General features: G+C 51.3%; 1 protein-coding gene across 1 annotated transcript; it reads right to left on the minus strand.

Annotated features, from left to right (window-relative positions):
• On the minus strand, positions 1-27603 carry B4GALT1 (beta-1,4-galactosyltransferase 1). Its single transcript, XM_030005071.2, has 6 exons — positions 27292-27603; positions 14629-14864; positions 7149-7336; positions 5571-5693; positions 3885-3989; positions 1-3292 (listed from the first exon to the last, which is right to left on the minus strand). Exons 1-6 carry the CDS (start codon positions 27566-27568, stop codon positions 3157-3159), a joined length of 1065 nt encoding a protein of 354 aa, XP_029860931.1. The 5' UTR covers positions 27569-27603; the 3' UTR covers positions 1-3156.
• Positions 27604-27897: the final 294 nt, after the last annotated feature.

Genomic DNA, 27897 nt, shown 5'->3' on the forward strand with positions numbered 1-27897 from the left:
TAAGTGAAAATATTTTATTTGACATCAATAGTAAAGTAGGAACATTGGATTATACATCCCATGATATATAAATGATAAAAATGCAAAAGCAAAACCATCTACAGGAAACCCATATGCAGTCCAGTACACAAGTAACATCCCAGGGAAAAGCTGCATGCCAGGACCCTCCCTCATCCTAACAAGCAAACAGTAATCCCAAAGAAACCAAGCATTAGCGTTTCCTTTGCAGCTATTTGTTCTGGGTTTCAACCGTTACACACAGTATCACTTTGAGTGTTGCTACCAGTACAGGAGAGGAAAAAACACCACCCACCACAGGTCATGGCCAGAATTCACATCTGTGCAACATGAGCGTTTGTAGGAAAGGCCCCCGAAAATCCCGGGGAGAAAAATTTCATGGCCAGATTGAGTCAAGAGCATTTCATGAGTTTGACCAATACAGTTTACACAGCGACAACAAGATCTGGAAATCACAGGTCAGCACCGAAGTGCAAAACAAGCAATGAAAGCCAGCTTCGGCTTTTACGTGGCTTGTGGCTTTAGCAGCAGAAGAGAAACTAAGCTACAGTTTCTTGCACTGCTAGTGTCTCTCTGCCAAAAATGGTTTTCAGATTTCCTGGTTTTCCAGTTTCCATTTCTCTCCTTTTTCAAGGCACATGTGTAGAAACCTTTGATTGCAACAGCCAGAAACAAGTGCTCAGACCACCTCCATGATACTCAAGGACTTCGGCATATAGCCAAATGATGAGTTGTTACACGAACTTTTTTCTCATCTTCAGAGAATCCTAAGGCAAGGAAAAAAACCCCCCCAAACCAACCACTCAATTACAACAGGTAGCCCCTTTGCATAGCCTGTTAGCAGACAGACACCACTACAGCTGAAGGTTGTAACTCTTCAGCTTACAAAAGGCTCAGCACAAAATTGAGGTGCTCTCCACAGAGACCTGGGATTTTCAGCAGAGCCTTGATGAGTTTTGGTGCTGATCTGCCACCTGTGGGAGCGGGGCCCTGCTTCTAAGGCACCTTTGAAAAAATAAAAAAATTAAAAACAAAGTCTTCGCCTGTGTCTCCATTACTGGTGCAGACTACGGCTACACCAATGTTTTGCAGGTAGATATTTGACCTGACTTCTGTAACACATCCTCTTTTTGTACACCCTTGCATCTGCAAGAGCCGGAGCCTGACCTGCCAAAAAGGAGTAATTTTTTAATGTAAATATAAGCATAAGAGAGCGGCTCTTAAACACAAGCCTGCTTCCTTGTGCTTTGCTCCTGCTCCATGCACACCCACCTTCGCTCAGCTCCCAGCATGACTGAAGCAGCAAGTCTGGCCAGCAACAGCTTTTAAGCAAAGGGGGTGAACACTTCGAAAAAGTGAGACTGAAGAGGCAGCTCCCTAACTAAAGTCTCCGTGCATACTTTGAGCCACTGCTGGCCTAATAAGAAATGCACTGGCCCCTGGCCCTGCAGGATCCCACCCCTGCAGTGCAAGGGTTCAGCAAAACCTTCAGGTCACAACAAAAAAACCAAAACAAACAAACACAAAAAACAAGGGAAAAAAAAAAGAGGCAGTGCTGAAGATGATCCCCAATACAGTGAGCGTCCCTGATTTTAACAGCCTTCAGCACAGGCCAAGGAAGTGCAAATTACTGTGGTCAGAGCTGGTGGCAAAGTACTCACCAGAAGGAATTCAGTTCTCAGTTCTGGCTGAGAGCTTTAAATCACTTAAACCAGCTCCAAGGGTGTCAGCGCTTGAGGCTTTCATATGGTCATGGGAAGGAAAAGCAGGGTGTCTGTACAGGTGGTGCCCTGGTGCACTGACAAAAAGCAGTACTCCAAAACATGCATGTTCCTCAAAGCCTGAGAAAATCAGAAGGGAGTTTCCCGATAGAGGACACACATTGCAACAGGCTTTAGGCAAAGAAAAATCAATTGGATGTCAGCCCTGCTGTGAATATCTCAGCACCGCAGGAGATTTCATGGACAAATACACAGAGCAAATATAATACATGGCTTATATATAATGACGCACATAAAAAGCCTACTACTCTGAAGATAAAGGAGGCCTTGAATCATATCCTATTATGCTGCACCCTAGTTTAATCTGATATTAAATATACTGCTTATGATATACAAATTACTTAAAAATTCAAGTTTTAAGCATGACGTTGCAAGAAAAATGTTGGGTTTAGGAAGCTTCAGACAATGTTTAAATAGCATGGTTAACTTTCTACCACTGTTAACAAGTGTCAGCAAATTTTAAGGCTGTAATTTCATTGTGCAATTAAATTAATTCCTCTTTATTTCAGGAAAAAACCAAAATCACCCCCCTTCGCCCCCCCTAAAAACCCCAGGTGTTGTTGTGCTGAGGCAAAAAGTCACTATCACATCCAGAAGTAAGGTTATCTGAAGCCAGCGGTTTTTGCAGATGCCATCTGCGTAGCTCCCACCCTCTGCAGAGAGCTCACTGGCAAATTCTGGCAAACTCTGGCTCAAGTCACTCAAAGCCTCCTTTGAGGCTAAAAGGAATAATGACATTCATTGAATCCAGACTTGATTGTTCAACACTTGCTGTGCACACAGAGAAGATGTATGTTTGTTTTGGTCACTATGAGAAAAAAAAGTATGATATTGTCTCCATTTAAAAAAAAAAATCTAATGCAAAGCGTAAACTTGTACAATTTTAGCAGCATTTTACAGTCCTTCATAAAGTAAAACCAGGAATTAATTAGAAGGAATGTTTTCATCCACCTCATTTAAAATACCAAATATCATGGGCAGTAATTGCTGATGCATCACAGTTGTAATCAGTGAAATTTGGGTCCAACTATTAACTCAACATGGAGAGCACTGCAGCAAATAGATCAGATTCAACATTTTCTGGCAAAGTAAATATTTACAACTCCTATGTACAGCTTCTGGACTTACAAAACAATGGAGAGCTAGAAGGTTGTGTAAAGTCAAGTTTGGAGTTTAAAGAAAAAAAAAAGAAAGAAAAAAATAACTTGTCCAAACAATTTGGAGATGCTTTGGCATGCCAGAAGAGTCTTTTTTTTTTTTTGTTCATTGCAACTGTTACAAAACCAGCAGATATAAAGCATCAGTGAGGCCAGATGTCCTGGGCAACATAGGCAAGGTCTCTCTTGTGTCTGTGATGTTAGCTATTTGGTGAGCCAATATCCACTGTGATCTTTGTATACAGGGGGTACTTGTCAGTTCTTAACACCTTGTAGGATAGTGTATTTAAACCGTCAGAGCTCATTGTCTCCCTTGTGTGAGCAATTCGGTCAAACCTGCAGAAGGGGGGGAAAAAAAAAAAGGAAAAAAAAAAAAACAACAAAGAAAGGAAAACAAAAACTTTAAACAACCCGACTTTGCATGACATTTTTATAGCCTCTCAGGCGGCATCTCCGGTGTTTTAAGAACAACCTGCGTATCAGTAGGGGTCCCAGAAACATCCAGATTTGGCCAGCCAGAGCAGTGGGCAAAGGCATCCCTATGGGATCAAATTTTAGCCAGGAAAAAGCAGCCAAGCTTTTAAATCACACAGGTCCTTTTCCAGCCCTGCACTAGAGCACAGGTTTTATACGCCAAAGACAAGCTGGAAACAATTGCTCAGAGCTTGATTTGCTGCATTTAAGAAAAAAAGATAAGAGGCATTTGTGCCATAGTGAAATCTTAGGGAAAAGCTGTGTAATAAGGTAAAAAACTGGTGAGGGAAGGGGGCAGCTTACAGCTTAGGGAACAGAGAGGTCAGCAAGGGAGGAGATGGCCACAAGCTTTCTGCAATTGGGCTTTTTGCACAGCAAAGAGAAAGCCAAGCAGCCGGAGCAGCAAGGGCAGGAGACACCCCTTGAATCTGCTGCGGGATGGGGGGAGACGCACCTCTCAGGGTTGGGTTCGTTCTTCCGGTCCCGGGAATGCCGAATCATTCTGCACTTCCCAATGACGGCATCCGGACGGGATATCCCCATGCCTTTGAACACCAGCCTGTAAAAAGCAAGTACATTAAACACCTGTGACAGGTGACGGATGTGGGATGCTCTGCCACTGCCACACCTTCCACAAATTACCATTGGGTTTTGAGGTTTTGCCTTTTTTTTTTTTTTTTTTCTTGAGGACATCGATAACACATTTGCAGGCTTGCCAACACTAGAAGGGGGGAAAGCCAGTCCCTTTCCACATCAGCACATCAGCATGGGGGAAAGAGACATCCGCCTGCCAGCATCAAGGATCTGCTAATTCACCGCACCCTCACCTGCACCGCCAGCTCCAACAGTGCCCAACACCCACATTAACTTTGCTCCAGGCTGTAGACTGGAATTTGAATGGGAGGCATCTAGTTTTTAACCCATCTGGAAAGGAGCCAGAAGAGCATTCATTTTTCATGATGTGAAAGCTGCAGTGCTGGTAGAAACTGAAGTGAATGGTGATGAAGCAGCATGGTGGGGGGACATGGTCAGAGCCACAACGGTCCCAGCTGGGACCCACCGGGTGAGGGGCAGCCTGTCTTTATTTGCATGCTCTCTGCAAGGCACCTGCAGTTCATGGACACCAACGCTGGAAAAGGACCTGGTTTCTTCCTCTTTGCGTCTCCCTTTTCATTTCTATATAGCATCTTCTGCTCCTCAAAGCCTGAGTGCCCCAAAAAGAGAGGACTACCTCCTTGCTCTGAATACCCTGTCCCACTGGAAGGTTGTCCCCCGCTTGGTTTATTAAACAGAAGCGCTGAACCTCAGGAAGGTAGAAGCATTTTTAGGAAGACCCTTCCTGAAGCCCTGAAGAGCTCGCAAAGCCCCCAGAAAAGACCATGCAGAGTGGTTTTACCACCGAGAAACGTGAAGTGGGCTTCCCAAATCCGACCTCCCCACGATGATTTCTCACAGCAACTGCCCTGGGGACAGGAAAAGCCACAAGGCAGCACAATCCCATGTCCACCCTCTGCCCCCGTCTTCAGGCAGGGGTGGTCCCAGGCTGCCCTGTGCAAACACCTTCCTCCTCTCCTGCAATTCTGAGCCTTGCTCAGCTTCCTTCCAGGCAGGAAGCGACAGCTCAGGGCATTATTTAGAGTTGGCTAATAGCCTGACGAATGAAGCCCTCCTGGGAACAAAGGGATCCACTACCAGGCTGCAGACCTAGGCAAGCCTTGGGATGTGTTGGGCTAGATGGGTCAAGGTCTTCTCCACCCCGCAGGGTGCCCTGAATCCCCTTCCTTCAGCCAGTGCCTGGAGACCCAGAAGCATGCTGCTCCAACCCGTGCACTGGCATGGATGTTTGCAAGGCTGCGTGGCAAGCGAGCAATGCCTGTGTGCGGCAGGGGTGGGATTCTTCCAGCTGGACCTACTCCCCAGCACACCTTGGGAGCTGCAAAATGGGGTGCCAGCACCCAGCAGGAACACACTTTCACTGAGCCAGCACGTCGTCCACCCAGAGGGGAGGCTCCCGTGGTCAGGGAGATAAGACACCCTGTGCCAAGCCCCCCCCCCCCCCCCCAACCTGGGCGAGAGCAGCAGGTCTGTGCTCATCCCCACCCTGGAGGCACTCTGGGTGTCAAGTGGGGTATTTATTTACCTGTTATAAATGTCGTCATCTTCGCCACCCCAGCCCCAGTAATTGTTTGGGAACCCGTTGATCTTTGTGAACTGCTCTTTGCTCAAGGCAGACACACCTCCAAAATACTGATTGTAAGGCAACCTGGAAGGAGGAAGAAATAGGCCATTAGAGGAGGAGAGGTGCAGCCTGCCCACCCGAAAAGGGCTTGCCACCACCCTTCACCCCAGCCCACGGAGAGCCAGCACCTGCTGCAAGGTGCCTCCCTGCAGCAGGCAGCAGCACGTGTTTTGGTGCCCTGGACTCGGCTGAGGTAGAGGGAGCTGGTGGGCTCAGTCCCCAATACAGCTGGGAAGTATTTTGCAACTGGCAATAGCTGCAGCCTTTCACTAAGAAGTTCACTGTCTTCAAAGGACGGGCCAGTGAGATGCATATCAGCTCGCCAAAGGACAGATGGGTGACATGTGTGTCCTAGGAGCTGCAAGAGCTCAGTGAGGCACCGGAGGTGCTGCAAAGCCTTCTCTTCCTGCAGCTCTACTGCTTGCCTCCACACTCCCCAGTGCCCCAAAGGACAGCTCGCAGCCCAAAACTAAGCCGGCAGTGTGAGCTTGCATGCACAAAGCCAACCAGCTCCCACTTGAAATGTGGGATGATTCATCAGGGGATCGGGGACAGACGAAATTCAGACCCACAGCATGAGAAGCCAGCCCACGCAGGATCACCAGGACCTACCGCAAACCTTGTCTCTGCTTCAACAAGTAGAAGAAACCCCTGGGGCCTGCATTGCTCCTCTAAGCTTCACCTGGCTGCAAGAAAAAACTGCAGCTGCTGTAGTGCCGGTGACAGTCCTGCTCCAAGCAGGGCTTGGGTCTGGAGTGGAGACGTGCCGGGGTCATACCACCAACACCACTGCTGTATCTTTAGCACTACTGGCCACCATGGGGTCACAACTCGTTTTCACTTTATAGATGAGCTTTTAAACTCCCCCTTGGGGATTTGGGATAGAAAAAAAAAAACCAAACCCAAAAGGAAAAGCAAGACACATTTTTGTTTACAGCAGCTTGCTGAACCCAAATGTATGCTGAAAGGCATTTCGTTTTGTTCTGCTCTCAGATACCAGGGCAGGTCCCTCAGTGGCCCAAAATCAAACAGCCAAAAGTATTTCGGTTTGCTCTTAAAATAGTGTCTGATGCAGTCTTTTTAAAGCTGCATATAATTCTCACTGTGTGAGAGTATCTCACTTTTCAGACTGGGTGGAAACACTAGCTGTCTTCCAGCTTCCAGCCTGAAACACAAGAAGGGATATGCGGGCATCTGCAAAACGACGGGCTCTTTAGCTTTTCCTCACCCTACGTTTCACTTTCCAGAAGCTGTGAATTTTAATAAATGGCTCAGCTGCATTTCTCCCCCTTCCTCCCCTCCAGCCAATCTCACTAGCAGCCACCCGCTCCCTGCAGGGACATGCATGCCAAGACAGGCTTTTGCCAGAGACATTTTCCCATGCTTTCAATGGTGGGTGGGGATGTGTAACGCTGCGTCTGGCCTGCAAGGCTAATGGCAATATTAAGGAACAAAATGCCCCTCCAAAAGCCTTCTCACCTAAATCCAAATTTATCCATGGATACAGACAGGTGCCGTGGCTGGCTGTAACATTTGTAGGTGTTCCTGTCATCCATTGGGATGAGGTCTACATCACTAAACACAAAGCAATCATAGTCATACTCTTTCAAGGCCTCTGCGAATCCTATATTCAGCAGTTTAGCACGGTTAAATTCTTCTTCTCCATCCTAATGTAAAAACAAATAAAACCAGTTAAGTGACTTAAATTTAACAGTTGACATTAGCAGCTTCTTACCTGTTGCTGGATGCTGGTGTTGCCGCCAACGCGTGCCTGTGATGGACTGAGCTCAAGCCCCAGCACTCACCCTGCAGCAACCACGGGACATCTGCAGCACCCCCCCCCCCTCCACCCCGGAATGCTGCCCGAGGGACGATGGCATCCGAGCCAGCTGCAAACCATGGGGACAGCCGAAATGGCTGAGGAAAGGCTGGGCCTGGCTCAGCTCTGCTCTCTTGGTAGCAGGCTCTCTTGGTAGAAGGCTGAGCAGTCCGGTCCCCCCGTCCCACTCCATGCACAGGCATTTGGCGATTGAATTTTAGGATAAAAGTTTATGGACCACTGGAGCAAGCAGCTGGGGCTTCCCAAAGCAGCAGAGAAAAGCAAAGAGAGATGAGCTCCTCCGGAAGAAGGCACCCTTGCTACAGAGAGTAACCTCGGCGGTGCTTTAGCTTACAGCCAGGACAACAACCATGGACCAACACCTTTCTCTGGCCAGGATTTCAGCACCCTCATCCTAAGCTCTGCCACAACACGGCGCAGCCTCTGCTGAGCAGCAGGTGTCAGACCCGATTTGCAAAGCACGGGGTGGCACCAGGAGCTAAGGTCCGATGCTCCTGATGCTCGCTCCTGCTCCCGTGCCCTGGAAAGGTCGCTGCTGCTTCGGCACGTGGCTGTGACACACAACCTTATTTGCTGGATGGCAGGCCAGGGCAAGCTGCTTCCTGCAAGGGCTACAGCTCCCACGCCGGACACCGCCGTCCGCTGCAGTGCACAGCCCCTTCTTTGGTGCTCCTCTGCCAGCCGGATTACGGCATGACCCGCCATCTGTCCCGGGGGCCTCGCCAGGAAAACGAAACCAGGAGGGCTGTCACCATGATGGGAAGGATCTGAAAAGAGCTGACACCATGGCAGGGCATGTTTATCCCAGAGCAGGCGCAGTTAACGAAAGGACCTGCAGAGAGCAGGGGAGGAAAATCTCCGCTCTCCTTCCTGAGGAATGAGGCGCCCAAGGAGAATCAGTCTGGCCTCTCTCAGGCAGAAACGTTTCAAAAGCACACATGGCTTTGAGCACAAGTACGGGCTCGCAAATTGCTCGAGTACTTTCAAAAAACAACAGCATCACACCCACAAACCCAAGAATACCAGTGGTTTGAGAGTAAGGATTTCCAGTCCAGGACCCAACTTTGCAGCAGCAGCTTCAAACCCAAACCCTGTGCAGGGGAACAGAGCAGGCGGAACGGAACTCAACAGGGCATTGCTGAAGGAGGCTGAAGATTTTGCCAGCCCGGAACCCAAGACTGCCAAATCCTTTCTCTTCTACCGCACCCCACCTTTCCCCCTCCACACCCTCTGGGCAGTGTCGAGCCAAAGGACTCCCCCACCATGCAAGCCATCCCCCCACCCTGCGGTACCCGCACCCTGCATGGGACGCAAATCAAGGACAGACAAAATACGGTGCCCAAGGAGCAGCAGCTTAAAACATCACCTTCTCCCAAATGGCTTTGCCTGGTTAATAAATAATCAGTTGGGAAACTGTTCAACCCAGACTGGTTAATGGACCTGTGGCTGGAGAGCTAACGGAGGTTCTTGAAACAGCCCCAAATATCTTTCAAATGAAGGTTTTAACATGCAAGTGTCAAACCAAGGTTTTCAAAAGCATTCATCACCCGCCTTGGGCATAAATTACTTCACAGGGAGGAGTGAGCTTTTGTGGAGGAGGATCTGAGCAAATTCTCAGCATCCTCGCCCGAAACAAAAGGGTTCACGCAGTAACTAAGGTAGTGGGAAGATGATCACCATCATGCATAAGCAAGAGCAGTGAAAACTTGAGTGCAGAAAATGAGGGCAAGTCGAACAAAGAGGCTGGGGAGAGGGAGAGGCTGAGGCTGTGGGATTAGAGGGTTTTCTTCCCCCAGCAAAGGGGGCTGCCCAGCCCCAGCTGCCAAGTGCTCCTCAGGTCCCATGGCACCAAACCCGGGCCTGGCTCCATAGTCCCAAGGGGAACTTTTCCCAGTGCTGGTGCAAAGTGCAATGTACTCACACCTTAAAGCACCTACTGGGTCCAGTCTAGGAAGAGTGTCCTCATTTCACACCCTTTGACTGCTCTTTTCATAATGAAATTTCGGGTCAAAGGGCACTTCACACCGATTTTGTGACCAGGAGAGACTCAGCCATAATCAACCCACGCCTTTAGGTAGCCTCTAACTCCTCTGGGTGACGCTTAGGGATTAACAATGCTACAAGGAGCTGCATTTTTAAACCTCTGCCTGAAAAACCGCAAAGCACAGTGCACTGACCAGACCAAGAGTGCATGGGACCCCTCCTGCCGCCTCACCCACCAGACCCTGGCAGAGCCCACGCCAGGGCCCCAGGCATGTAGAGGGACCAGACACACAGCAAACACTTCACATGGGCACTGCTGCTCTCCTCCCAAATGGCCACACAGCTTCACACTGGGATCCAAAAGTCTGGGGCGGGGGGTGGGAATCACAACCGAAAAGAAAACAAAACCCCTCTACAAGCTGTTTTTTATTAACTTTACAGCGAGCAGGTAGCTCATGCAGCAAACTTTGCAATGCTGTTATCAATTGCGACTCCTTTGAGGGCAGGAGGGTAGTTTTCTGTCCCAGGAGGTATGCAAGGCTTTACAGCATGTATTGGAGCAAAAAAAAGACTGAAAAGAGGGTTTGCTTTTTGCAGAAAGCTCTGTTTCTTTACCTAAGGCGATGTGGAAGCACAGGCGTGCTTGCAGTATCTGAGATTCAAATCTCTCAAAACTCAGAAATGTGCTGCAGGCTTCCATCTTTGACTGATCCCCAATATTTTGAAGGGAAAAAAAAAAAAAAAAAAAAAGGTAGAGTTGGGAAATCTCCTTTCTGTGCTGCTGCCCCTTCCAGGTCAGCACAGGGCACAGTACCACACACAACCCTTGAGAGAGCAGATAAAGCAGAACTGAAGAAACCTCCAGCCCTCGCCTCTGCTTGACAGCTCCTCATCCCGTGGAGGCTCCCTGTTATTTGCCACAAGGAAATGGATCAGTTTGGACTTGCTTGGACAGGGGAGCATCATCCTGAAGAGCTAGGCAGCACACGGGGGACTGCTGCTTTGACAATACAGCCAAGCTCTAGATGTAGCCTCCATGCTTATTTCCTAGGCTTTCAACCAGAAAAGATCTAGTCCAAGTATCGTTTTGCTTTTTTTTTTTCCCTGACAATTTTTTCCTCTATGTTCTCTTGTCCTGAAATTTAACTCATGTCTGAGTTCAGTGCTGGCATCCAGCACCTGTTTCTGGCTCCTGATTTTACTCTTTCTCTGCCAGCATGTCCCAAGTCCATCCCCATTCCCTGGTCCAGAAGAGACTGGCTGAAGAGGGACAAAATGCTGCCTGAGCCCTGCAAGGTCTGATGCCGACTCCTTCTCACACCTGGAGATGATCAGCCTGAGCAGAAGAACATCCAAGCTTTTTTTGCTTCCCATCCCTTACCTTTGCTGAATCTGGTTTGCTCAGCCAGACCTACCAAAGGATGCTAACTTTTTTCAGTGCCAGACAGATAACAATGAGGGTTTTGGAACTGTCACTCAAGCTAAAGGGCTTGCAAACCAGCAAAGAAGCCATCTGTCCCCATTTTGTCCTGCCCCGCAACTTCCATGTAGGAGGCAGCTCTGTGATTCCTCCTGCAGACAGCACAGCAGTGCAGAGGACCTGTGGCTGCACCTCTCTCACCTGGATCCTAAACTCACCAGGTCTCAGGGAGGTAGTGGTGAGGATACATGTTTCTGGCTGGCTAGGAGAAAGCCATCACCTCCAACAGGAGGTTGCTAGCTAAGTCAGGGATCCGCCAAGACAGCCTGAACCACACACACAACATCCATGTAAAAGTCCACACTCCAGTGGACTTGAGCAGGTCAAAACAGATTTCCAGGGCCATACAGAGAAACCAGGAGACACTTTGCTGTTTCTGTGTCAGCAGGTGCCTCAGCACCATTACAATGCGCAGCAGGAGAGAGCAACCACAAGGGAAAATCGCCTCCCTCATCACTGCACGGGCAAGCAGGAGCTGAGCACAATTCCCTCCTTTGCCTGCATACCTGGGGGGTCGCAATACCCCCTGCAAAATAACATGAGTAAGTGCAATGCCCCAAACACTCCGCACTCACATGCAACACACACACACTCTGGAAAATTGCTACTGAGAACATTGCAGGTAACGCCAGGGGCCAGTGGAAAACGGTTGAACAACTGCATGGTTTTCAGGGAATTTGCTAAGTCTCCCCCTTTCCCAAACTTCAGTCTGGCTGCATGGGCATTTCCACAGGCTGAACTGCAGCAAGAAAACTCATTTCTAGACCTGAGTGCACAGGTGGCAACAGCTGAAGGCACTGGAGAGCACGTCAGTAACAGTGGGAGTGAGCGGGGCTGAGAGAGATGCCACCAATTCACTGCTGCCTTCTCACTTGCTGAAGTCAAGCTCGCATGGCATCGAATGGGTGCTACAAAAGCGCGCCCAGCCGCCTGTCCTCATCTCAGATTTACCTGAAAGATCCTACAACTGCTACTCCATGCGTTGGGTTGAGGTTTTGCTGGGGGTGGAGTACGGAGGGTGAAGCATAATATGTATTTTCCACTGGCTCCTGTTACACACCGGACATTTTACAAACATCATCCCCCTGACTTCAGCCAAGTCCTACTCTGAGGCATTCAGGCACCCAAGAACAGCATGGTGAAGACACAACGGACTTGTGATGGAAACACATTGCGCTGAAAGGAAGAAGTTTGACATTACCAGTGCAGCAGTAGCAGGCCTCAGCACTCCTCTTTCTTTCTATGAGATGCAGAGCACAGAAGAGCACGTAGGCAGCGTGTAAGAACCAGATCACACAGTAATTCTCCTTGCTTCAGTGATTGCTTTGATATAGACAGGATTAACAAGTAAAGGTAATATTTCCCCACTAGAAGGAAAAATAAAATAAAAAAAAAAAAAGGAGGGCAGATGCAAAGGGAAGGACAGACAAGAAAAAGAGAAAAGCAATTGTCAAGACAGCAGAGAAATAAGACCGTTTTCCTACTGTACTTCTGGCAGAATTAATACATTTTCTGCATCTCTCTATACAATATTCCCACTCACCCTCGAGAGATGCATCCAGTCGGTTTACTACCACTGACCACTCTGCCTCTTCCAGACACAGCTTGTTAGAGGCATGCTGAAGGAGCGTGTTTATTTTACAAATGAAGTAGTCTTACTTGCTAACCTACATCTAACTGCTGGATGTGTCCAGGACATATATACCCTGTGTACTGCATGTCACTCCCACTCCAACTTTGCTCAAGGGATGCATCTGAAAAAAACATTTGCTTCCATAATTTTTGTGAGGTTTAACTTCAGAGCACACAGACAGTCCCAAAGCCCTAGCGCTGGAGGACAGGACCAGAGAAGAGGAGGAGCCAGCAACGCAAGGCAATGCAAGCCAGCATGCGCCATTGCAGCAGCAGCGGGAACTCCAACCAGGCTTCGGACACTGGCTGCCTTTATGTGCGCCGGCGCAGCTCCCCTCACTTTCCTTACCCTTGAAGGCCACTGATGGGGAAATACCAGCCCCAGCTGCACCACCGGCTCTTTGCAATGGAGACGGCCGCTCGCCCACAAGCAGTGCCCCTGGTCCTCTGCAGAGCCGGCTGGTGAGCTACGCCTGGCTGGGAAAGCAGCAGTCCCCGCTGCAGGACCGCTGCTGGAAGCCGCATCGCACCCTTGCTTCTGAGCCATGCTCAGAGAAGGGAGGCATGCTGCCCCGCCACCTTCACCCACCTACACCCCAGTGACCGGTGGGGACCGTGGCTCAAGCAACCTTGTGGCACCAGTAACTTGCACAGGCAAACATTGCATGTGCAAGGAAATGCAGCCTGAAGGACGAAGGGCTGCGGCTGCCCCGCGTTGCTGGACCGCCACGGCACCAGCTGCTCTTTGCATTACACAGGAAGGGTCTCCTTACAGGGCTTAATTTTAGGGCACAGTGTGCCAGTCTGCATGCTGCAGAAATACCTTGCACCCTCAGCAACGCGGCCAGCCAGGCTGCAAGCAGTCAGCTGCAGACACCGGAGCATCTTGGCTGCTGTGCTTGGGAGCTACTGCTAATTCCCCACAAATCACTTTTGCCCAGATCTCTGGCACCCTGGAAGTGAGCAAAGTAAGAGAAATAGTAGATTCAGTTCTGTGAGGAAATGTGCTTTCAATTCTGTGAGGAAATTTATCGCTTGGGCGACCACTTTAAATATTCATGGTGTTTGATATGCCCAAACGCATCAGCTGATCCGCAAATTTAAGGAGTTGCATTTAAAGAAGCATGTTATTTCACCTCAGTTTTTACAGAGCTGAGAAAACAGGATATAAATACATAATCTAGAGAGAAACTGCACTGTGAGATTGTCCAGCCAGCCGTCTCTGCTGGAGCTCTCAGAACTGCATCTGCCCTTTCACGCTACAGCCCATGCAAATGCCTACACATTTTAAGTTTTTCCAAGTGTGAACACCACCCACTTATTTAACCACCATTATGGTATAAATTAAGACAGCTTGTTCTGAGTGAAACACGCCTTTTTTTCTTTTTTTTTTAAAGACAGGTGTAAGGCCATCAGATATCGAGGAATAAAACCAAGAACTCCCTCCCATCACTACTTGTTTCTTTTCTTTTCTATTCACCTGAAGACTATCACTCACCTGCTCCACTGCCACCGCCTTGCTTTCCCCATCCTGACACTTTGTTCACTATTACTAACATGAACAGAAGTTGCTCGAGAAAGTAAACGAAATCCTACAGCTTTATTGCACACCCAATGCCAGATTAGGCACTAACACTACCTTGTCACCTTAAAGATCTCTGTATGCAACTCCTGCAGCAGATAGGAAAAGGAACATTTGGAAAGACATATTAGATTGGGTTGTGCTATTAGGGATTTTTTCCATCCTCACCAAGTGGTTTCTTTAAGCAGAAGCTCTTTAGAGTGAATCATGCCTGATCAGAAGAAGGGACCTCAGGTTTTCCATCAAAATCATCGAAGCAAAATTGCTCATGTTAATTTTCACTTTTTTTTTGGCACTACAGCATTTGTTTTTTTTAAAAAAGCAACCTTATGCCTGCCTGCCAGCCCACTGCTGTTCAGGGTAAAGCAACCACTCCTCTGTTTTAGGGGGCACAAGCACTGTTACGAGAGCGCTGTAAAGCCCTGTGTCTTTAGCTTCTTACCTGGTTGATAACATACACTCCATAATCTAGTTGCTGCCTTTGGAGAATTGGGTGCAGGTAATAGAGCCAGTACTTCAGGTGCTCTTCTCGGTTCCTGAATGGTATGATTATTGCTACTTTCTGAAGTGCTGTACAGTCCTTCGGAGAAAAACGACCTCCTGCTTTGACTTCTGGGTTTATTCTCGCCACTTCTTCCAGGTTCACAGTCTGGGAAAACTCCACACGTAGTGCACCAACTGGAAGAGATGCACAGCACAAAGTGAGTTAGCACACACCATCTATTTCTCTGAGCATACATCCTTTACACACATTTGTTTTGGTTTTTAAAACAGGTTTGGATCCAAACAAAATCCCAGTGGTACATCCAAATCCCACCTGTACCGAAAGCAACCGCACAACACCATTCAGAGCAAACCTGCAAATGCTGTAGCCTTTTGGTGTCAGACCCCAATCAAGTCGCTGACGCCAAACGAGTCTTGAAAATCCTCCTATCTGCATGGCAAACCAACAGCTGCGCTCCCACTGGCACGTGTGCCACAAAACCAGACTAGAGAACAGCGTTGCCCTCTGCGCTCTCACCCACCTCGCACAGCATGAGAGTCGAGCACTTCAAAAATAGTCCTGCTCTCCTACCAACATAATTACTTACGCCAAGGCTAGCCACATGCAAAGTGAACAAAACCCCCTTTCTTGTTATTTTTTTCTTATAGATACTTTCCGTGTTCTGTAGGCATGCCCATTATTTATTAAAAGTCCTGTATTAGAACTGCTAAAAAAAACGTATCCAGATTTGCATGCAGGTTGGCAATTCCTGCGCATGGTTTCAACAGTGGCAGGTTTTGAAACCACCAATATAATCTATGCCACAACTGGTGTGTAAAACTGAGAAGCCCCCCCCCAGCACCACAGAGAGGATGGCAGCCTCTGAGCTGCTCTAGGCCGAGCGCAGGGAGAGAAGGCAGTGACAGCGCTGGGCACCGATACAGCCAATAAGACCTACTTCGCAAGACTTCGGCTCATGCGTCTGCACTGAGTGCTCTTTGCTTGCCAGGGCTTCTCTGCTCCGCCATGCTGGCTCTGAAGCAGTCAGTCCCTCCCATACAGCTGCACGTGAGTCCAGCGCTCAACATGGCCTTGCTGACCACAGCCCTTTTGTGGATGCCCTCTCTGAACATCCAGGCTGGCCTTTCTGCAGTATTTGCTTCCAGCTGCTCCAGCCCTGAGGAACGGATCTGCTGCAAAAACCTAAAGAGCACGGCAGCTCCCTGCAGAAGGACCTCTCTTGCTGCCGCGTCCTGCTCCCAGCAATGGCAATCTAATAAATTGGGCTTTGCAGGCACACTCGGCTCCCACTAAAACCTCTGCAATGGGGCAGGATGCTGAGGCTCCCAGGCATAAAGCAGAAGGTCTTCACCATAACACTAGGCTGGGGATCACTCCTTAAAAGATTTGGCTGCTGTACCCTCCCCCTCTCCTCCATTTGGGTGTGAACGTGCACACATGCGTGCGTGCACACACTTGCACACGTGTCTTAGAGCTACTGTCTCCTCTTTGCATTTGCTGAAGAGATGTACACTGCACTTACGGAGCCCCTTGAGAAGGGGCGCAAGTGATTTTTAGAGCTCTAAAAGACGGTGGCTGTCAAACCAACCTTGTGCATACCCCATCATGTGACTACTAAAAAAGTATAAATAATGCTCCAGGCTCACGGCTCATTCCCTGGTTATTTATCTGGAAGAAGCTACTTCAGCTAGTTCAGTTGTGCTGCTCCACAAACCTGTGGTCACTCAGGCTGGAGATGTCAAGAAGGAGACCAGCCAAACAGGCAGAGGTGCTGCTCAGTGTACCCCCGGAGGTAGCGAGGAAGCTTTGCTGCCTGATTCACTGCCTGCACAGCCGAGGCAAGACCTTGCAGAAACCGGCATCACTGGCAGGATGCAAAGGGATCTCCCGATCTCTACATTTTGCACAAGTTAAACGGGCAAGTTTGCACGTTTCCCTCTCACACGAGGAGGAAGCAGCGATTTCTCAGGCTCCAGGCGCTGGGATCAGTCTGCCCATGCTCTCAGCGCTCCCCTGGTTCCCAGCTGCACCCCCGACGCGCCTGCCGGTTCCCCATCCTCTCTGCCTCACGGAGCGAGCTGGCTGCTGGGGATGCCTGCCCTGCGGCTGCACGGCGAGGGCCAAAGCCTCTCCAGTCGACAGGGCGAGGGCCAAAGCCTCTCCAGTCGAAAAGCGGCTTGCAGGGAGCGCTCAGAGAGTGCTCTGCAGTGGGAGGAAGAGGGAAGAATGAGAGGAACTGGGGCAGGAAGGAACACGCAGTGGCATGACTGGGGACCGGAGCTCAGCGGTGGCAGGATCGGGGGCCAGGCACAGCCACCCCCCATGCCAGTGGGACAGGCAGGGGGCAAGCACCACAGCAGCAAGGCCAGTGGGGGCGGGGGGGGGAGAGAGCGCATTGTTTCCTCCGAATTCGGGCCCTGCCTCCCCACCATGGTGGCAAGCGGTCTCCCAGAACAGCTTCTGGCCTCAACCCACCTCCCTGCCTGCTCCCCCCTGCCCAGCCCTCTGCCCCCCAGCACCACCTCCTTGAGAACACCAGCGCTCACAGTTAGGATGATGCTACACGTTTGTGCGTCAGCGAACAGCAAAGGGAAGTGCACTGGGCACGGTTCACCTATCCGGCCATGGCCAGCAAACGGGACTACGTCGGGCATCTGCGCCCAGGGACGTTATTCTCCTGCTTTGCTCGCGCCCCGCCGCCAGCAGTGGGACCGACCCGGCAGGACACCGCAGGAAGCAGCGGGGCGGAAGCAACACATCCCTTCGTGGGGCCAGGCGCCGGGCGGCTGCCATCCCACCGAGCAAGCCCCTTCCTGCCAGGACGGGCTGCTCCCTCTGCTCCCAGCTGCCGCTCCCCAGAAACAACCGTGAGCCCCATCAGCCCGGGGGGTGCTTTCTGGTTTAACGAACAAAGGCTCTTTTAATGTCTCGCACTCACTCGGCACAGCATAAGGGGGGAGGAAACAAAAGTTTGCCATTTAGGCGAATTTACAGGGGAAATCTCCCGCTGGTGGCTTGTGAGCTCCAGCTGGGCAAGGACAGCCACAAGCGTTTGGACACTGCAAGCAGGGCTTTTTGCAGGCTGGCACCCGCCAACCCCCCAGGGCCAAACGCAGACCGCTCATCCTGCCAGCGCTTGCTCTTGCTTGCCTTCAGGAGGCTTCTGGAACACCAGCAAAAAGAAGATGGGAGAGGAAAACACATCCATGATAAAAACCAGCTGCAGAAGACGGACATTTAACAGTTTCAGAGTCTTGACGGACACTGGTGGGAAAGGATCTGTACTGCTCTGATCTTCAGTTAATCAAATCAGTTTTAAAGGCAGCACACCTTCTCGCAAATGCTGCCCCGAAGGATGCAGCCAACACGCAGGTCAGTGAGAAGACCCCAGGCACTGGCACTCTACTTGTACAGCAAGGCAGCCGCTTCTGAGACAGGCTTGACACAAATCTCCCAGTTATTACGTTCACTGGTGTCAGTAAGAATACGAAAATGTAAAAAACCTGAATAGGCTGTTTTCAAATACAGAACAGCTAAAGCAAACTAGACTTCGTAAAGCCACGTGGCTGACAAAAAGCAACAGCAACATACCACCCACTGCAAATCGACACTTTCAGTTCTCTTCCCAAGCAGTACAAGGCTAAAGCCAAATCTGCAAACACAGGCTTTCCAACCGGTGACCAGAGTCACGGTTCTAGTTGCTAATTTTAAATCATTTTTACCAAAATTTGGCTACCTGGACAGCAAGCAGCCCCAAGGCTGCTGTCGCCCAAGGATGCTGACTCAGGACATGATCTGCCGATGCCAAGAAAGCGTGCAAAGTTTGCTGCGAGTGCTGTCCCACCGACCAAAACTGTATCCCTGTCTGTGTTTACTCAGTAAACTTTCCAGCCCGGTTCACTCCATCTCAATCTTTCCCGCTTCTGTTCAAGGTGACTGGGTGACATAGGAGCCACCATATATTGAGCCCCTGCTAAAAACAGACAGGCATGACAGAGCTATCTGGACTTGCAACTCCAGTCGCCCATATGGCCTGGGATTTGTAGGCAGATGCCTTTTGCGTTCAGAGTTACAAATCTCCAACAGAGCAGCTTCACGAGCCTCCACCGTACATTATTAGCAGAAGAAAAACCTTGAAAACATGACTAAGCAACCACCGGAAGCTTGCAAAAGACACAAAAGCACGACATCACATCCAACCACTTTGGAGATTGTAAAGGGAGGTTTTAGCTGGCAGTGGTGGGGTAAGAGAGACACACACCAAAAAAAAAGCCAACCCCCTCCCGCCCCCCATCTCTGACGCTCAGAAGCTTTTCTGCTCAAAGGGAAGGTGCACAGGAAAAGCACTGTGCAGGCACAGATACCGGGGGCCGGCGTGGTGCACACAAACAGGAAGCAGCTTCTCTCGCAAAGAAAAAGGTGAGGCTTGCAAAAAGCCAGAGGCAGCGCAGCACTCGCCTCGGGAAACCGGCCCACAGCCCCAGTGATCCTCTCGTCCCCCACTTCCCAATGGCCACGCTTGCCACAACAGCTAAGCCTCTTGCCGTCTGAGGCTGCCAGCACACGTCCTTCCCAGTGCTCGCCCTGCTGACCCAAATGAGAGGACCCTCACACAAAAAGCCCAGAATCCACTCAGCCTGATGCTATAATACATCTAGAGGCTGCTCCACCCTCCCTGGTCCACAGATACTAGAAGTGTTGGGAAAACTCAAGCAGGAATGCCCCACAGAGCCAGAATTGTACTCTTGCATCCCCAGGGGAGCTGCGAACGGGATGGCACCACGCTCCATCCAAGAACGTGGTAGCTTGGGGCCCCACATGGGGCAGCAGCCACAAAGGGCAGTCCCGGGGCATTCAGGTGGGAAGGGGTGGGGGAAACCCCTTCCTCAGAAGGGCGGTGCAGCCCCAGCAGAAGGAGATGCAAAGAAGGGCAGCTAAGCTCATGGGCAACTTTGGAGAGGTGATCCAGCAGACTGAATCGCCCTCCCAAGCACTTCACTGGGAAAAACAGCAAAATTCACATGCACGTTCTCAGCCAGGCGCAAATCTCAGATATTTGATTTAGTGAGAATGAAAGCAAAAGCATATAGCACGGAGGTTGGAAAAAAACTCTCCCCAAACAGAGAAGAAAAGAACATTTCCATTACCCTGGCCGAGAGCCGGGTGCTGCTCTCTAGCTGCCGAGCCACGTGCACACTCGCACTGCCATGCTTAGACAAACCTCATGCGAAAGGAAAGCTGGAAAAGAGAAGCAGAACTCACAGACAGGGTGAAAAAAAACCAAACCAGCTCTTTGCATGGGCCCAGCAGAAAAGGGAAGGGTCTGTCAGCCACACCAAGTCTGTCCTGGCTGGGAAAAACACAACCAGCTCCACCCTGGAAAACGCAGGGGCAAGTCCCCTCACCCCGGGCTGTGGAGCAGGGGTCGCTCCAGCCCCCAGACCCACGTGGCAGCTCCAGGGCAGGCAGGCAGCTGCATCCCACGCCTCAGCGAAGCAAGCATTTCCTATTAAAATCAGCTAAACTTCAGAGCTCTGCCAGTGCCTACGCAGGCGGCACCAACCAGGCTCAAACTGGGGTTCAGTCCCGCGGTGGGGGGACGGGACCACTGGAAGGGACAGCCCCAGCGCCCCTCGCCCAGCTGGGTCCCCCGAGCAGCCTGCTGTCCTGGCATGCGGCCCGCTGGACAAAACGGCCACAGGGACATCTCTGCCTCCTCGGAAACTGGCTGGCAGCTGCTGCCCCTTGCTGCTTGCAGCCCTTGCTCCCCTATGAGCGTTTTAAAAAAATCAATAAAAAAATCCTTGACTCTGGCTAGAAATATCCCAACGAGGAAAAAAAAAGCCTTCCCAAGGACCAGGATATGTTTTCTTTGGCTGGTCTACACTTGCAAAGTTGCATCCCCTTACAGATGTCAGCTATGCCGGCGCAAGGCTTGAGCTATGCTGGTGTACCAGCACATACCCTGTCTTGGGCAGGCTCACACAGCATCTGGCATCTGCCAACTGGGGACACCAAAGGCAAACAGGCTGAAAAAAATTAGGATACATCACATGCGCTGGCAGTGCTGGGTCTACATGATGGCAGGTTTGCATGATTAACTGAGCGACTACAGCCAGGGAAAAAACTTTCTTAACCCAACCCCAAACACTGCCTATTCCAACACAAGGTCTCACACTAGCACGTGGTGTCTTAAAAAAAAAAAAAAAAGAGGTTGTCGTGTCTGTGAGAAGGTAGTTTTGGGAGAGAAGCAAAGTCCTCACCGGTGGCTCAAATCCAGCACACACTTGCTGTAGCGGCTTTGAACCGTCTGCCTTTGAGCCGGGCAATCTGCATGTGATTAGCCCTTCTCGCTGCCGCCGCGAAATTAAATTCCAGGCCCTCAAACAGCAAACTCAAAACAAACAAACAGAGAGGCCCGGATCAGAAAAAGCCTGAGCTGCCCCCCGCCAGGAACCCCCCACCCTGCTGCAGGACAGGACAGGCGGACAGGGGCTCTCCCGGGCTGAGTGGCATCCCAGGGACGTGGCTCTGCCAGGGGGAGCCCCAAATGGCAAGGCAGCCCCTAGCCCTCCCTACCCCCCATCCCATCCCATCCCATCCCATCCCATCCCATCCCATCCCATCCCATCCCGCCCGCTGCACCTGGATCCCAGCACTGCCCCGGAGCTGGGGCGTGCTCCCCAGATAGTGGGGGGGAGCGCAGGGTGCCAGGTGGGGCAGAGGTGTGTCTGTCTGGCCAAAACTCAGCCAGGGCTTGTGCACCCCCAAAAGCACGGGGTGCCACCTGCAGTGGGGAGCGCGGGAAGCGAAGACAGGAGCAGAGCACTGCGTGCCTGGGGAAACGGCTGCTGAAACCCTGCTGTCCCCGAGCGCATAGGTTTGCGGAAACCTGTCCTGTAAAGTCTTTACAGGGCTGTTTCCAGCTTCAGCAAGACATGTTTGCAGGTAAGTGCCCTAAAAGCGAGTCCGGTGACACCCCAGCCTGGGGACCGGTGGTAGGCGAGGTGACAAAAGCAGCCCTCTTTCAGACAAACATCTGCAGGGGCCTGGGGACTGCCCCGAGCTCCCGCAGCTCAGCTGCAGATGGGAGGCTGCTGGAAAGGCTGTTTGCCTTGCCCCTGGCGGCCTCGGCCACCACTTGCCTGCCTGGAGGTGCTAATCCACACCTGGCTCACCAAACAGCTCTCCTTGCAGGCAGGGGCTCTAGGCACCGATCTGCACAAAGCAAAACACCGTCCCGGTGGGGACAGGCTGAGCAGCAAGACCTCCAGCCCAGACAGATGGGGGCAAGCTGGACACTGACACTGCTCCATCCACATCCCAGAAAACCCCAGACCTTTGGCCCCACCACTGCAGCCCTGGTGTGGACTGGCCAGCTCTGTCCCCAAAACCTCAGCAACCAAAACCCCTCCTGCCCGGCGGGAGGGAGGGAAGGGAGCAGTAGCTGCACGGTGCTGGCTGGAGAGGAGGGTCCACCAGGGAGGAGAGGATGTGAGTGGTGGAGTCCAGCAGCCCAGCGCCTCTGGCTTGCTCGTGAGGCCACCAGACCCAGAGCACCTCCCTGCTGAGGACCGTGCACCCCCAGCATGCTACCCTTTCAGGTGGGGGGGACGGACCTCAACACAGCAACAATGTCCTCCATCTGCTGAGCGAAACCAGACTGAGGAGCGCCACACCAGAGGAAGAGAGTTGAGAGCTTAACTGAACTCTGCATCCAAGTGCAGTTTGGGAAGCTGCAAGTGTCTGTCTCTTTCCAAACACAAACTTGGCCCGATTTCCAAAGAAACTAGCATTGCTTTGGATCAATGCTGGCAGAGCAACAAGCACATTATAAAACACTAGATGCACGAGACAGAAAACTTTCCTTTTCTCCCCAGCACATCCTGTCTGTTGTGCCACGTCCCTGAAACAGCTGCTCTCCAGAAAGGAATGGTACCTTTCTGAGTTAGTTTGCAAGCCCGATTAATAGTCCTTGACCTTCACTTTGACCAGTTAAGAGGATGCTAGGGATGCTCTCACCACAGAGGCTGCTCCCTGCCCACCAAGAAAGCCCGCGCTTCAGAGGTATGACGTGCTCCCAGCCACACGGGTAGCTGCGGAGCTGTCGGTGGTGTTGCCAGGATTGCACATCTGCTCCCTGCCAAACATCTTAAACATATTCTTTGGAGAAGTTTAACACAGTTTCTCAACCTCTCTTTTGAGGCCAAGAAAGCCTAACTCTGAGCAAACTGGTCCACGTGTTAGTTCCCCCTCCCCCAGCCCTCTCCATACTCTTCGAGTTTCTGTTTTTCTTTTTCAAAACAAGGCAGCGGAGGGACACAGCACAACCCCAGCTTATGGCCATAAGCGAAGTAATGCTGGTAGCACCCGGGTTGGGGGGGAGGCAGGAGGGAGCGGGGATAGCAGCTGTATCGGAAAGGTTGAAAAGAACAACAAAAAAAAGCACAGCAGACAACAGCAAGTTCAGATGAGAGTTGAGGGAGATGCTGTGCATAAAGTAAATGCTTTCTCTACCACTTGGTATTGTTAAGTGACCCCACAGATTCAGAGGCCCCCAGTTTCTGGGACAGAAACCCCCCACAGGGAGACGAGAGCCATGACTGCTGGTGGGCAATGTGACCGGAACCAGAGCCCAGGCATGTCAAACCTACCAAACCTCTCCGGCACAGTCACCACCAGAAGTCGTCTTAAAAAATGGTGTTTTCAGCACCTCTGAGGTTTTCACTCTCTCACACCAAATTATGCTCCTCTACGATGCTGCCAGTGCTAAAGCATCCCCTACCCCTGCCCATGCAATGTCCACATATACAGGGGCCTCAAACTAGATTATCTGTGAATTACTGACCTCTCAGGCAGCACATAACCTCTAAAAACTTCTGTAATACAGGCACTAAGCATCACAGGCTACGCCTGTCTCCTCTGAACAAACCTCAAAGCATCAGAATATCCTCCTCACTTATCTCCAGCATCTTAGTTTAGAGCGACTGCTTGCACTGATGACACAGGCATCAAAAGTGGTGCACTGAAGAGAAAGCCCATGCCATGTAGGTCCTCCCACCTCCAACCAAGCAATGGCTGCTCACCCACAAGCTAGCCAAAGGAGCTTCTTTCTCTCAATTTTTTTAAACATGCCTCGCTAACAGTGGGAAGCATCAGTTTCTATCCAGGACTCTGGCACCTTGAATAAACAGGTGTTTTTCTTGCATGCCCAAGATCACCCAGCAAATGGCCATTTGGAAACTGTATTCCTTTTTAAACATTAGTGAAAATGAGTGCAACTCTAGTGGTTTGTGCTTTGGGCAGTTCACTGGTTCACACATTAACCTAGATTTTTTTGTTTTGTCAATATCCCTTAATTATTACAGTTTGGGGCTGTCAGTTTTCTACACTTAAACCTGGGGGTGAAAAGCTATTGAGCCAGACACCTGACGGCAACACGTTTAGCGCACTTGGGTCGTCTTTGCCATGAGATGCTCACAGGGCTGAGGGTAAGAACACATCTCTTCGGTCTGCCATCCCTTACCAGCCGCACCTGGTATCTAAACAAGGGTCAAGAAAGGCTAAGGAGACAGCTGTATTCTAAAATAACCTCCATAAACAACATGTGCTCTCGATTGGGCAGGACTTGAGAATGACATCCCCGAAATACTGATAAGCCTGTCCATGAGATTCTGCTTTCAGACTTCTGGCACCAAAAGATAAGCGCTGCTTTTGCAGAGGGATCTTACTACCAAAGAACCTGCCCCCTTCCGCACTCCCTCCTAAAAACAGCAGGCACATAACTACCGCATCAACAAACCACAAACACCTCATAGAAAAGGCAGAAGAAAAGCATTTGACTGTTTTGAAAGCACTTAGGTCAACATATATACTACTTGTACAGAGCAACTTCTTTTTTTTTAATTAAAAAAAACCCCATACTGTTCTACAGCTCCTAAAGAACGTAAAGTTTGAGGAAGGGACACCTGCCGGATACCTCTGTGTTTACTTGCTTTTGGGCTTCTCAGAGACTGAAATTTCACTGCAGCAAATGGGCTCTGCTTCTCGATACCCCATTTAAGACACTCATTGGCATGCAGCTCTAAACTAAATCCAAAATGCTTGTATTACCTTGTATTAGAGAATTTCATAGCTGTTAAGGACTTTTAATTCAAAGTTGAATTATAGTATTATATCCCCAGCCCTGATTTACCCTTTTAAATTGTAAACAAAGGCAAGTGAACCATAAAAGCGTTTTACATTTGGCAGTTCCTTGTAGAGATTAAACCTCATTCAGCTAATGCATTTGCTGCAGAGCAAGACAGCTGGAATTGTAAACTACTCTCTCTAAACATTGCTAGAAAGAAAATTCTGGGCCTCTGAAATGAGTACCTGGCTATTTGACCATTCAAAAAGCCGGAGCAGCTCAGTCACATATCCTGCATGATTCATCACATGCTTCCCAACAGCAGGGAGGAGGGAAGGAGGGGACAAAAAAAAAAAAAAAAAAAAGGATAAGGTGCGTTTCAATAAATTTAGGTTTATGCTGAGGGAATGGGGCAGCTAGAGCTACCTGTTCCCATCAGAGCACTTCTCCATGTCCTTGGGAAACTGGGAATCACAGAAAGGTCATTGCTGGTTCCTGCTTGTTACCTTTATGTCGGTAAGGAGCTTTGTGCACAAAAAGAAGAGTTTTTTTGAATACTGGGTGGGTGAATTGTCAGAAATGCCTGCGGAGTGTACACATCTCCATCCCCCACACTGACCCTAGAGATACATAGGATGTTGATCTGGGCAGACTCAGCTCTGACCAACATCTGAGGCAAGACAGGATTATTTTACAAATGCTGTTTGCTACCAAAACCTGAAAAGAGCAGGAAAAAAATAAATACCCATCAGGTTTCTCACCTATATGCTGGCTACAAACTTGGAAGCTATGATGGTGCCAGCCTGCATCTGACTGCACCACCCCACAAGTACTGAAGGTAACACAGCTAGAAACCATCTGCCTACCGCGTTGTAAACAGCTACTTTCTACATGGTCCTGTAGCTCCCTGAACATCTGTAACCACTTCCAATAGCCTCATCTGGCCTCTGGCAGATTCAGCAAATTGCGCTGAAGATGTTACAAAGACGGTATAAAATATTTTAATTGACCCTTCAGCGACTAACTCTGACAACGCTTTGAATCTTGGAGCATTTCCCTAAACTCCAGGCATTTCAAAATCACATGACTCACTCCTGAGAGGATCATGGTAAGTGGAGACCGTTTAAAGCAAAGCCATATTCATAAAGGGCTCCCACATCCACTCTGTGAGGACAGGCTTGCACAGCCGCTTTCGACTTAAAGTGATCTAAGGGAAAAAAAGTGAAAGATGCGAATCAAAAACAACAACAAAAAAACATAGCACAGTTCCTTTTAGTGACCTCAAAACCACCTTCCTAAAATAACAAACCAGTCATTTGTTATTCAGATGCATTGATCCATAAACAGCTGACCAGCCAGCACCGAGAGAAACTTATGAATTTCTGTGTCGGTTTCGTAAATTGAAAACCACAGGTAGCTTCTTGAAAGTCTCTTCCCCCATTGTGATCTCCGGTAATAAAGGCACCCGTGCTAATGTGGCACACTGACGAAGAGGGAGATGATCCCCAGCCTCCAGGACCCAAATAGCTTGTGGCCAGTTCACTGTCAACTGGGACGCCAGCAGGTCACGGTAACGAACTCTGCCTGCACCACAGGAGGGTCTATTCAAGGAGCAGCAGCTACAAACAGCGAGTTGTAAGGGGAGGAAGAAAGCTGAAATTCACCTTCCTCCCCACCTCTGCCTTGTGACAAAGCCAGTGGATCAAAACGGCAGCAGGTGACCAATGTAAAAATTGGACCACCGGCAGGCTGCAAACCCGCCAACAGCCTGCCAGCCTCCCAGCACCCAAGCAGTCCTGGGAAAGGCCTGTGGGGACCACAGCTCCAGTGCAGATAAAACACACGCCAGGCTGCCACGTATCAGGATACTGCATCACAGGACCAAATACGTGGGAAGCGCCGCTGGGATGCATAACAACTGTATTCATGACCCTGCCTCACTGCGCTTTTTAAACCTACGCCGCTCATCGAGCAGGTCCGCGCACACAAAAGGCTGCGAAAGCCTGCACAGCACAAACGGCCCGTCTGACCCTCCCCGTGAGATTGCGCAAGAGTATTTTGGGTAGAGTTCCCATAGGAAATTACCCAACCTCTCCGGCAACCAGAAACAAACCCAGCCGGTCGGGGAGGCAGCGCTCCCCGAAAGCGCCGGGGCTCCGCTCGCCGCTGCCCTCCCTGCGACAGCATCCGCGCCTCGGTACCCCCCCCCCCCCCCCCCCCCAAACACCGGCTCCCCGGGGATTCTCCCACAATCCCCCTCCGTCGGGCGCTGCCAGGCTGCGCCGGCCGGCCGGCGGCACGCGTGGGCAGCCGCGCCGCTGTCACACCCGCCCCCGCCCCGCGGGGACAGAGGGACATCAGGACGCAACGCGCGGCGGCGGCGGGACCCGGCAGCCGGCAGGAGGGGCAGGATGCCCGCCGACACCCGCGCCCCCCCCCCGCCCCCCAACCCCCGACGGGACGGCACTTACCCAGCAGCGGGGAGGGCTCGGGGCAGGGGCCCGGCGCCGGCGAGGCGGGCGGGGGCCGGGGCCGGGGCCGGGCGGCGGGCGGCGGCGGGCGGGAGAGCGGCAGCGAGAGGTTGGCGACCGGCGGGCGGCGCGGCGGCGGCTCGGGTCTGCCCGGCGGCCCCAGGGCGCTGCCCGCCAGGTAGTAGAGCAGCGTGGCCGAGAGGTGGAGGACGCAGAAGGCGACGAGGAGGCGGCAGGCCCGCTGCAGCGAGGTGCCGGGCAGCGACGGCTCCTTCATGCCGCTGCGCTGGCGGGGAGCGCCGCCCGCCCCGCGCCGCGCCGCCGACGGGGGACGGGGACGGGGCGGGGGCGGCGGGGGCTCCGCCCACCGGGGGGTGGCCCCGCGCCCCGCGCCCCGCCCGCAGCCGCCCGCCGTCGCGGGGAGCATCGGCGGGGACCCCCCCCCTCGGCGGCGGGACCCCCCCCTCGGCATCGCGTCCCGGCACGGCCCCTCGCCCTCTCCCGGCATCCCGCCCCGGCATCCCGGGCCCCGAGCATCCCGGGCCCCGAGCATCCAGCCCCAGCAACCCGCCCCCGCCTCCGCCAGCGGCGGCTGAGCAGCGTCTC

Source organism: Aquila chrysaetos, chromosome Z (genome assembly GCF_900496995.4).
Source record: "Aquila chrysaetos chrysaetos chromosome Z, bAquChr1.4, whole genome shotgun sequence".
Taxonomy (NCBI): domain Eukaryota; kingdom Metazoa; phylum Chordata; class Aves; order Accipitriformes; family Accipitridae; genus Aquila; species Aquila chrysaetos.